The sequence below is a fragment of the Bos grunniens genome, chromosome 16, assembly GCF_055505025.1.
Source record: "Bos grunniens cultivar Pamir isolate PY7600 chromosome 16, Bosgru_T2T1.0, whole genome shotgun sequence".
In the NCBI taxonomy this organism is placed as follows: Eukaryota; Metazoa; Chordata; class Mammalia; order Artiodactyla; family Bovidae; genus Bos; species Bos grunniens.
Genome location: NC_141180.1, coordinates 18,122,334 through 18,134,620, shown reverse-complemented (window position 1 = coordinate 18,134,620; position 12,287 = coordinate 18,122,334). Strand labels below are relative to the sequence as shown.

Genomic DNA, 12,287 nt, shown 5'->3' with positions numbered 1-12,287 from the left:
TTTGTTTCTCATCTCTGACAAGGAAACAGAATGATGTGTTTCAAACACTTAGTCCAGGGCCTGACCCAAAGCGATCAGTAAATGTGAATTCCCTTTCTTATGCTTCCATTCTCCATCACGTCATGAAGTGTGAATATGCAGCAAAATACGTTGATGCATAACGGATGCAAATAGTTGAAGATGAACACCGTCCGCTTTCCCAGACTTGGTTATCGTCCACACACACCTGGTCTGTGTTGGTGCCAGTGGGGAGGATGTGTGTGTTAAAGGAAGGCTCTCTGCATGCCAGCCTCGTCTCTGCAGCGCAGCAGTCTCTTCTCCGATCCAGAGCAGTGACGATGGGCTGGAGGGGTGTCATCTGTCTTGTTCTTTCTCTCTGCCTCTTTGAAACATGGCGGTGGTAGCTTTGGTGCTGGCGGCAGGGGGAAGCCTTAACAGCCCTGGAGCCGAAGCCTCTGTTGGTCCTCAGACCAGGTACAGTGCAGGGGACCCCAGGATTCCTCTGGTTCTGGAATCCACACGTATGTGATGGATTGAGCGTTTTGATCCATCACTTGCTTTTAGTGATGTCACTTCTCGAATTTTTTTTCATTTCTCTCCAAAGTATAAATGGAACTGGCTCACACTCTCTCTTTTGTTAGCATCCTTCTAAGCTTGCCGTGCATAGCTCCTCTCCCCTTTCTCCTGCTTATGGGACACTCCCCATCTCCTCTGGCCTTCATCACGCTTGCTGGGATCCAGGTAATGCTGTCTCTTGCTTGTGTGCTCGCTCTTACTAATTCTGTTCCCTCCCTTTACTCATTAAGGGCCCAGAGAATTCAGCTATCTCATCATTTCAGTAGGGCTAGCCAGAGTTTCCCCTGCCAGCAGAGTGAGGGCCTCGCCTGGGGTAAGATGACATTGAAATAAGTCCTATGTCCCACTGCATGGTGGGGTCAGGGGCTCAGGCCAGCAGGAACCACATGTGAGTCTTTCTGTAGGCTTGTCAAAGGCCTCCCTCCCTGTGGATACAGCTTTTATTGTCACTTCCCATGTTTTTTCCCCTAGGAATGTCCACCATTCACATAACATTACTCCTGCCCTCTCTCTCCCCCGGCCCCGTGCCCTTGAACCTCACCATACTAAGGCTTCTACAAAGGCTCAATTTGAGCAGAACCGATGGTGATTGCCATGGTAACAGCTTCCCATGGCTCCTCAGAAGTCAGAAGTGACTTGGTATCCCTTCCACCACTGGCAGCCAGAGCCTTCTCAGAACCCAGCCCAAGTTCCAAGAGCAACACCCCAAACCAAGGGGAGAGAATGGCCTCTAGCTGAATTCTCAGAGAGAGCTGAGCCCTTCTGTGGCAGAGGTCTGCACCTGTCGCCATGTATGTTTTCTGGACACATGTGCTGTTTCTGCAGTGGCCGAAAGGAATCTCTCTTCTCTGTAGCCACGCACGTCGAGCAAAGCAATTCTTTATAATGTAAACGCGACAAATTCCACGTGGGGACTTTATTGACTTTTGAGGAGGAGGGGACAGGGGTTTATTTTCTGCATGTGGTCATAGCAGGGGACAAGAAAATAAACGGAAAGATACCTGTGATAGCGCCTTTTCCGTTTTTCCCCGTCCACTTTTACATTATAAAGCATTTATAAGAACACTCAGGTCTCCCTCCCTAAGCCGGATGACCCTGTGTAGAGGCGGGCGGGCTTCTGGCCAAGGGTGGCGCCCTCATCCCACTGCCCTCACAGCACCGCGCCTTCTTGGCCCTGTGAAGACAGAGTGTTTGCGACTATAAATGTCCTGACTGTGCCTTTTCCTCCCTGTGGTTTCAAGAAAAGTCTGGTGAATGACTAGGTCTCTGAAACCATTCTCTTTTTATCTTTTTCTATTTGAAAAAGAGGGCTTTTTTTTTTTTTTCCTGTTTGATGGTTTATTGTCCACCAAAAGACCGGAAACTGCTTTTCCCAGTCTTCTCACACCCTGTTGCCATCGCTTCTGCTTCCCAACTTGCTGGGTGGGAAAGCAGAGATGGTTCCAGCCTTGGCATTTCTGGGTATCTGCACATTGGTCCCCTCACTTTGGGGTGCCACGCCCAGAGTCAGCTGCCTGGTAGGGGGGTCTTGTGTCCACTATGCAGGTTGAGTTCACGAGCCTTGTGGGATCCTGCCCAGTAATGGCCCTGCTGTCTGGCCCCCAGGCTTCCTGTCATCCATGTTCAGCCAAGGGCTTCCTGGGCAGGCGGTGGGCGTGGCCGCCTCGCAGGAGTGACCGCAGGGGAGGACGGGAAGGTGTGATCCTGCACCCCAGCCCAGGTGCCTCCCCCTTGTCATGGCTATTGCTCTACAACATGTTGCTTGACCAGCTCAAGTCACCAAGAGAGCTGTCCTGGGTTGGATTCTAAATAGTAAGTCTGAGGCTTATGATGGCTTCTCAACACAGTTTAAAAATGACCAGAATTCTGCTCCTGGATACAGGTCTGTACATCAGTCAGAGTCATGCAGGCTCGTGGGCAGCTGAAAGCTTCCCATTACCATTTTCCATCATAGCAGGGCACGAGGTAAGGTCAGGACTTCCTGGCACGCAGAGGCTCTGGATCACAGCCGCGCTTGGCCTTTCATTATTCAGTGCTTAGCCAGGAAAGTAAAACATGAGTCAATCTGCCTCTTGATGCCAGAAAGAACGGAATTCCCATATTAGCTTTTATTACATTCTTTTCATTGAAGTATGTCACTTTCTGACACTTAACCCTCTGCCCTAGTCTCTCAGATGGATAAGGTCTTTTGAATGCATTCCGAACCAGCCACAGCAGCAGAGCTGGTTCTGAATCCTTTCAACGAAGTATACAAGCACAGACCATTTTAGACTTGGAAATGGCACTCTGCTTCTGGTTTTGCATTTGAGGTTTTGTGTTTGTGAAGGTGGGAATGTGCACACATGAGAAAGGCGTGACTATTTAGAACTGAAATGCTGGTACGTGCTCACACTTGGCAGAGCTTGGTAACAATAGAACTGACATTTCACCTCACACCTGCCTGACCCTTTCTCCTGTCCTTTGCAGTCTGCTTTGTCTAAGGCAGTCCTCTCCAACCTCAAGCTTTGCCTTCGGGGCTTGTTTCTTGACAGCCCTCATTCTTTTAACCGTGAAAGGGATGTCTCCCACAGAAAGCTATGACTACACATTAATCTTGGAGGAGGGAGAAAGGTGGACAAAGTCCTACTCCATGCCAGGAAGACCCATTTACCACTGAGCCAGACAGTTCATCCAGTTCCAGTTCTCTGTGGAAGAGAATGAAGGATTAAAATTAAATTTAGCCGTCAGGTAGCCCATTAACTGTGGATTTAGGATGTCAGCTGAGCTTGAATTGGAAATTTCCAGCCATGAACAGATAGAAGGATGTCGTTGCTTGAGACTCCAGCCTTAGGAGCCACCTCAAGATTGACTTTTTCTGACTTTGTGCCCCAGCAGGGACTCTGAAGATGATTAATGGCCATGGGCTCTTGGGGTTCCCACTGCTCTATTTTATACCCTGGCAGCCTTGCGTACTGGGTTGGGGAGGGAAAAAGGAGGGTCACGGTGGTAGCACATGGAGGAAGTGTCTGAAAGAAGGAGATAAGTTCCCAGTCTACCTGCTGTTGTCTTTAAGCCCCAGCATGCATGTTTTTTAATAAACATTGGAAAATGCATTGTCTGTTACAAGTGCCGTTGGTGCTGCTGGGGAACCCTCTGTAGAATGTGTGCTTAGGGACTTTTATCATATGGAGACAATGAGTGTGAACACCTAAATATCTCTCTTTATTAGCAAGCACAAATTGGAGAGTTGGTTGTTTGTAAATAGGATCTCAGCTTGTGGTCACAGAACCAAGCAAAATGAAATGGTCCAATCCACGTGGTACCCAACAGTTTGACTAACCAAACTCTGGTCCCAGAGTACCCAGCACGAGAAAATGAGGCTTCACAGCTATGGGAAGAGCCCACTTCTGCAGGATTAGTGGAAACTCATCACAGTGCCCTCCATATTTAAAAGTAGGTTTCAGAGTAATTTGGGTCAGAAGATTTCATGATGAGACTTGGAAAGTATCAGCTCAGATCATGTGACCTGCCAGCCATCTGCTTCATCCACACCCATAGAGGCACAGCCTAGCATTATGAATTAGTCTCCAGCTGAAGGGAGTGTATGGGCTGGACTTTAGCTGGCACCAGTGCCTTTGAAGAAAGATCAACAGATGAGGGGTCTTTGGGTATGTTCAGATTATGAAGACTAAGAAGCAAGATAAATCAGGCCACTGCTCATCAGAATGAATAACAAAATCACTAGGCAAGCCTTTGGTGGTGCTAGTGGTAAAGAACCCACCTGCCAATACAAGAGACATCAGAGATGTGGGTTCAATCCCTGGGTCAGGAAGATCCCCTGGAGGAAGGCATGGCAACTCACTCCAGTATCTTGCCTGGAAAATCCCATGGACAGAGGAGCCTGGTGGGCTACAGTCCATGGGGTCGCAAGAGTCAGACATGACTGAAACAACCTAATACACACACAGTTAGATGCTTTGCTATCTCTTGCTGCTTCCCAGTGCTTAGACAGAAATACCTTCCATCGAGAGTATAGTGCTGGTGTTTTGCAAAGGAGAAAGTTTGCAAAGGCAATAATCAGTGTACACAGGGAGCTCATGAGGTTCATATGCCAGAAGAAAAGAGTTATGCACTAACCACTTAGTGTAGAGCTAGTGCTCTGCTCACAGAACAAAGAAAGCTGGCAGGGACCCAAAGGATTTAGAGTCCTGGGTGATCCCAAGAGATGCTGAGGTATGGGTCAAGAATGAAAATAACCCCCAAAGGGCAGCAGCTGGTCAGTGACAAGGTCAAAGTGCCGGATTCAGATGCCGCACATAGAGGACCTAGCCTTGCTACTGAATACTAGAGAGTTCTGTTTCCACAGGCAGGCGTGGCCAATGCAAAGGGGCAACTTCTTCCTCGCTTCCATGGGGCTTTGGAATTTTTAAAGTGCTTTCACACTTTCTATTTCATTTGTCACTCTACAGTCCTGTTTCACAGTTGAAAAATGGATTGCCTGAGGTTTGGTTAGTTTGACTCATTTGAGTAATAATAGCAAAACCAGTTCTTAAACAACTGATCATTTTGATTTCGAGTTCAGGGCTTTCTGCATTACATTAAGCTCCCTTCTACCTCTTAGAAGGTAGTTCTAAGTAGTTCTACTTTGTTCCAAGCCATTAACCTCTGTAAAGTCAAAGTGGTGGCTTGGTATGGATTTCTCCTCGTCCCACGGACCCTCTGTCTCTGCCTGGAAACAGACAAGACCTGGTGGACCAGATGGAGAAAGCATTCCTGACCTTGTCCATCTTGCTGTTTCATCTTTATCTTTTTCTTCCCGTGAATCCTCACAGGCCCTAGGCTGATGAAGGATACTAGGATAGACGGCTCTGTATTTGAGCTCATGAACTGCTGGTTTCTTTTGCTGTTTGCTTCTTTGGTTAAAACCCTCCATTGGTTCCTGTGTGAAAAGGCATTGTAACATCGTAAATCACAACACCGTAAATAAGAGCCTAGGTTTCAGAGTCAGGTGTTAAATAAACTTAGCGTTGTTAATTATTAACCCACCTTTGCTCTCTGAACTTCTATTTACTCTTCTATAAGTAGAAATTAAAAATAACTATTTTGGTCATGTGAGAATTAAGTAAGGTAAAATATATTGTGTCCAGTATAGTGCCAAATACTTTGTATTATATTAGTTAGGTGTTATGATTGACTACTTAATAATAATCCAGACACTTGAGGAAGGTTCAGGGTTTCTCACAGCATTACCGCCTTACCCCCTTACATTCCAGTACCCTGTCCATTCCCCTAACACAAGAGATTCCTTAAAATCCCATTACTGTTCCCTGCTGGGCTCAGAGGAGGGCAGAGGACCATTCCACTTAAAAGACAGAGGGGCTCTTCAGAACCCAGTGTCCTGGCTCTCTCCCCCACCCCCAAGCACCCTCCTATGAAAGAAGAGTCAGTTCCTAGCAGAAATCGATTTAAGTCCTTTGAGAAAGTATGTGGTGGGGGGAGGGGTGTGGGGCGGTGAAGCTGGAAAGCAAGAGTACAGTGAATGATGAGTGATTACACATGGAAAATCTGGAGGGCAGATTGACAGTTGAGCTGGAAAATTCTCATCTTTTACTGATGAGACAAAAGAGAAATGTGGCAGTTATTTTCTGGAGAGCAGCCAGGAACTTAACAAATAAGTAGGAAATACAGTAAATGGGGAAATGGGGAGCCCAACTGAGCCCCTATTAAAGTGGAGCCAGTACATCCTCACATGTGAAATTATCCTCACGTTAGAGTCAATTTTTAAAACTGAGAAAATTTCACTAATTAGCTAGGCAGTGTAAAAAAAAATTCTGATTATACATCTAGTAGCAAAAACTAGCAAAGTGTTATCAAATGATTATATTTAGATGATCTGTAAAAAGCTCATGAATTTTTTTCTAAAACAATGTGCCTCAGTTGAAGTACTTGAAGAGGTTGTCCTCTTGGTTTGATAAAATCTTCCCTTGCAATCTTGTTGACTTGGAAAATGGCTTAAATGATTCTTCTATGCAAGGATTTGGGAGAGGCAGTTTGGCCTAGCCCTTGTGTAAATTTATGATATATTTTAATTAATGGGGGCTACATTGTTGATTGACACTTTTCCTGACTCTGTGGCTTCATTGGCAAGTATTCCTTTCATTTCAGTGAAAATTTTCAAACTGTACTGGAATGTATCTTAACAAAACTGAGAACGCAAGCGTGCTTTTTCACAGCCACTCAAGAGTATAGCTTTTCAGTGGCTCCTCTGCAGCGAGAGACCTGTGTGAAAGATGTGCAGAGCAATGACTAATCTTCATTTCACTTTTGGCCTGTGTCTAATTACCAGCCCTGGCTCCACTCTGTGGGAGTCAGAATGGGACGAATAGCCCTCCAGCCAGGACTTGGGCGGTCACAGTCAGCTGTTCAGATCAGAGTGCACCGTCAAAGAATTCCACTTCCCGAAACAAGGGACACACAAGCACACTGGTCAGAGATCCCCTTTTTCCATAGCACGATATTTTACGAAGATCTTGGGATAGTATTAATTGTAGAAAGCAAATTCTGCCCTTTATCTGAGTGTGTGAGAGGAACAAAAATTATTGAATCTTCCTTCATACGATGGGTATCTGTGAGGATGAACCCATTTAGACTCTACTGGATCTCAAGTTCTTGGGGTTAAAGTCCTGAGCTAAGAGGAAGGTGAAAGCCTGGACCTCCTGCCCATCCATTGATCCCACTCTTCTCTCACTTCAGGGATATGGGAGATTCTCCTTTAGCTTCTCCTCGAGATGCATGCGGCCTAGGAGAGAGATGGTGACCCATGTAGTTGTTTTGGCAGAATTGTCAATCAAATGATTCTGTTTTTCCCACAGCATTTAGCTTGCAGTTTTACCTTCATTTGCTTGCTTGTTTATTTGAGACCTGTCTTCTCTCCTAGATTAGGTGGGCTCCAAGAGGGTAGGCACCTTGTTTGTTTTGTTCACAACCATGTAGCCAGTACTTAGGATAGTGCCAGACATTTATTAAAGACTCCATCAGTGCTGTCAAATGAGTGGATTAGAGGTATATTTGGCTGACCTACCACGTGTCCAGTCTCATGCATGAGAAGACACTGTTACAACTCAGGAGAAGACATTACCTCTGCCTTCTGAGAATTTGGAGATTATCACGTGAGAGATTTAAGGTTTATAAGGCCCTGGGGTTTAATTCTCAAACAACCATTAATTTGACATTTACAGTGAAAAGTAATATACTTTCCAATATGGGGCCATTCCCTGAATAAAATCGTCACTAGAAGTCTTTGCTTGTGGCATATGGTGGTGTAACACAGGTTTATAGTACATAAAAAAATTAAAGGAAGAAAAAGTACCCTTCACAGCAGACTGTCAACCAAGAAGCAAAGGCTGAATTCTAGACACTTCTCCATAGCAGCAGGCCTGTTCACCCATGGCGCTGGGGCTCACTCACTGAGATCTTATGCAAGGCACATCTTCCCCAGGCTGCAGTTTTGTTTGCAGTTAAGAGGATTTCAGGGATCTCTTCCAGCTCTAGAATTTGGTGAGCCATTTGACAGAGCCTGGAACTGAAACCTGCTGGCGCAGAAGCTAGTGGCGCAGATCGAGAGCTCTGAACGTCACACAGACTTGGGTTCAAGTCCCAGCTCACCCTGCCAGTGCTGAGCGCTCGACCTCTCAGCATCTCATCTGTGAAACAGAGACAATAATACCTTTGTGCTAAAGTGATTAGGATGTCCACATAAAGAATTGCACTAAAAGTGCTTAACACTGAGTCTGGCCAAGAATAAATATTAAAGTTAGTCCTCATATCTCATATGTTTTATATTCATGCTCTCCATCGTGATGTGTGTCATTGTTAAACCCCACCGCTAGAGCAGGGGTGATTTGTCTTCCAGCTGCACAATAAAAAGCTCACAAAGGACAGGTGGTCATTTAATTTATCAAAAGGCATCTCTTTGTGTGACATCAGGACCTTGATAGACAGTGCCTTCCCCTATAATTCAAGCTGGCTTTGTAATGTGGCTCTTCTGTGCTTTTGAGAGATGTCAGAGTAGCCCTCTCCTGGACATTGCATGTCCCTCTCCAAATGAAATCCTTCATAAACATAAATATGCCACGATGCTTTGAAACACCTTTCCCAACACATAGTTTCTGGCCCAGAGTAGGCATTTTTCCTCTAGTCTGAAATCTTATACATTCACTGGGAACAGAGTTTGACTGAAGACTACTAAGGAAGAGGACATGAAAGCTACATTTAGAAAACTTGAGTTCAGCAAGACTCCATGAAATAATGTGCAACTTGGGGAATGCCGTCAGGTTAGAGGCAGTGTCACTAATGCCTGCAGAGGGCCTTGGCCTTTCCAGGGTAGAGAGGTGGGTATGGAGCCATGGTGAGCTGGCCCTTCCTTTCACAAAGCGTGTGGACTCTGCAAGTGCCAAGGCTGTAAGCGGGATCACCCGGGTCTGGACTTCTCCAATTTCCCATCACCCTAAATTCTCCTTTCTCCCTGAAGTTTACTGACTGTCTGCCTTCTCTCCATTCCCCTCCCCTCTTTTTTTTTTAACTGCTTTCTGGCTGGATCCTCCATAGGAATGCTTTGGGGTAAATATTTTCTTCTTCAGTTTTCTTTGAAGTGGGGTGGAGGAAGGAGAATGTATGATTGGGAGGTAAGGAGCTGACTCACCGAGAAAGCAGTGGGGAGTTTATGTGAGGGTGTGTCCTCACTGACTTCTAAGAAAACCAAAACTAGGAGTCACCAAGCTTTCTTGGAAAATGATCATTCTTACTGGTTTGGATGTGTATTTGGGCTTTATGTTGCCTTCTTAGATAGTTTTATTGACCAACCTAATAAAGTAAAAGAGTTTATCAAACAGACAAAACCCATGGATGCAAAAGGCCATTGCTATCAATGTAATACTTTGGGTTATCTACAGTCAGATCTACAGTTCAGTAAAAGTGACTTATAGGTCATAGATAATAACCATTTAAGAGGGTCTCAAAATATACATTCTAGCCAGTCAGTATTCCATTAAATGTCTTCCTACCTTCCCTTGTATGAAAAAATAGATGGCCTTTGATCTTCCTGTTTGGGTGGATGGGTATGGCAGGGAAGACAGGGTAGAAAACAGGCAGAAGCCATGGAGTTTCCATCTGATGTTCTAGATGGATCCCATTTCTTCTGATTGTCGGTGTCATGGTAATCTGGGCCAGTGTGAGGGAAGAACCAAAGCCTGAGCTCACTATTTAGAGTCTCATTTCCTACCATCTGTGTGTTTTACAAATTGCACTTGTTTGACTTGAATGCAAAGATCTCAGGGGATGAGTGGGGTGGAGAGAGAAATGCAGGTTGACTTATTCATTTCCTTCCTAAAAATAGATGTATTTTGTCTACTAGGAGCAAGCATTTTTGAGAGGCTGAAGGGGGAGGGTCATAAGCTGTAAGGCAAGGATTAAGGTGGGCGGGGGCTGCAGTTTGGGCCTCCCCCAACTGTAGGCTGTCCACAGTTTGTGCTGGATGCAGAGGGCTTGAAATGGGAAGGACTGCAGGAAGAGCCAGCTGCACAGAGAGAATGGGGGTGTGAGCCAAGGTCCTGGCTGGAAGCCTGCATGACATGCTGTCTCTGGAGCAGGCAGCCTAGCACAGCAAGGGCATCGTGTCCCCACCAGTCCTCCTCACCCTGCTCTCCCTGGAACTGTGCAGAGGTGACCAACCTATAAACCAAAAGAAAGGACTAGGTTGAGTCTTCTGATAAGACTTGTTCTCAACTGGGGCTCCCTATTCAACAAATATTAGGTTGGCCAAAAAAGTTTGTTTGGGTGTTTCTGTTAAGGTATGGAAAAACCCAAATGAACTTTCTGGCCAACCCAATATTATTAGAGTCTTCTACTGAAGACTTCTAGGCTAGGCACGGTGCCCATCCACAGTAGGCTATGGCCCTGTTCCTTAGTCGATGGATCATCCATTTCCATTTGGCCAGTGTGGTCATGAGCAGCGTGACTCTGGCTGTTGGGAGGGGGAGAAGTGTTGATTAACATATGTGCATGGGTGCCTCTGTGGTGTCCCCATGTCTCCCTCTGCATGAGTATACATGGGGGTGTGTGTGTGTGTGTACATGCGTGCATATGAGTGTGTACACCCTGGGGAGTGATTGGGAAGTTTTCCCAGAGCATGTTTCTTGGGGGTCTCCCTGAAGGAGTCTACTCTGACCCAGTTTCTAGCCTCTTGCCCACCTCTCTCCCCTTTCCCCCTGCTTTGTTAATGCAGTAGTGTGACAATCTCTTTAATTCTCCCCTGTCCTGTGATTCCCTGGGGCTTCTCTGCAGAACTAACAAGGGCCGGGATATTAAGACCATCAAGTCCCTGAGGGTTCTCCGTGTCCTGAGGCCGCTGAAGACCATCAAGCGCCTGCCCAAGCTCAAGGTGATGTTCACCAGCCTCTTCCCTTCATCTCCCCTTTGTCCATTTTCCCTTTCTAGCCACCACTGGCCTGCTTTGGGAGAATTATTTCTGGAAATATTCCTGTTGCTCCCATGAGGACTAGGATTCTTTTTGTCTGCTAAAACTAAGGGTCTTAGTCTCAAAGGAAAATAACCAACATCCTAAGAACTCTCCAAGGAGGCTTTCACCCCTTGACTCCAAATCTAGGAGGTATTTTCTACCCACTGTGGCGAGTCATAGGAAGAACCTTGTGTGGCTTTGTCCTGGGGCCTCCCGTGTGGTTAAGGTGGGTCAGACACCAGAATGGAAACAGCAAGAGCCCTGTATGTCATGGTCTGTGTATTTGGTCGGGCAAAGTAACCTGGGATGGTTTCTTTCCTCGTGGTTCTAGAGAAACAAAGGACCTTCTAGCCTTGATGCTTCATATTTTTGAGGCATGAATAGGTCAATAACTTGCCCAAGGACAGAGTCATTTTTGGCATCAGCAGAGAAGAAATGGGGAAGTGAGCTTCCGCAGCTGAGTTCTCCCTGTTGCCAAGACCTGTGTCTGCATAGGTCTAAGTCTGGCTTCCCCTGCCCCCTGGCCTGATGGCCCATCCTGAGCTCCTTCCCCAAGGCTTCCTGCCCTCAGGTTGCTGACATGTGGAACCTGCCTCTCCTACACACATCCACTGCTGTTACGGAAGCCGAAGCCTTATTGGATAGAAGTTCTTCCTCCCTGTATTCCTGTGAATGAGAGCCAGTCACCACTGGACAGGGAACTGGGGACCCCCATACCCCCCATTCCTCTGTCCCATTGAATTTACATCACCTCTAATATTCCCCACCCATCCTCCACCAGCACCACCGCAGCTGCTTCCCTTTCAGCCCTCTGGCTCTGAGGGGAATTGGTAAGCCAACCAGGTTGATCAGAGGCTTAGGATCACAGGAAGGTCTCTTTTGAAAGACCCCTAACTGACTGAGACATGGCTTCCTCTCAGAACCCAGGGCCCTGGCCACTTGTATGGGTTCCTGAGGAGAGAGGCTCATGCCTCACAGGAAGTGTCCTCACTGCCTGCTCCCCTTCTCCACTGCCTGGCCTCCCCTCCTGGATGAGCGCCTCCCATGGTGATGGGCCCAGCACAGGGCCTGGCCTGGCTCAGCACCCGTGAACATTCATTCCTTTCTGCCTCACCTCCAGCAAAATATGGCCAGGAGCCCTGGGGCCCGACAACCACTGTCATTAGCCACAGCCCAGGTCCACTGGTCTCATCTCCTCTGAGCTATGTTGTGGTCC

The 12,287-nt window shown here is 46.7% G+C and overlaps 1 protein-coding gene across 6 annotated transcripts in view; it reads left to right on the top strand.

Annotated features, from left to right (window-relative positions):
* The window catches only part of CACNA1E (calcium voltage-gated channel subunit alpha1 E), a 675,786-nt gene that overhangs the window by 606,026 nt on the left and 57,473 nt on the right, over positions 1-12,287 (top strand). For all 6 annotated transcript variants that reach the window (XM_086343500.1, XM_086343501.1, XM_086343503.1 and 3 more), the window contains one exon: positions 10,897-10,993. In XM_086343500.1, the coding sequence (XP_086199626.1) occupies positions 10,897-10,993 (97 nt within the window). The remainder of the gene's footprint in view (positions 1-10,896; positions 10,994-12,287) is intronic.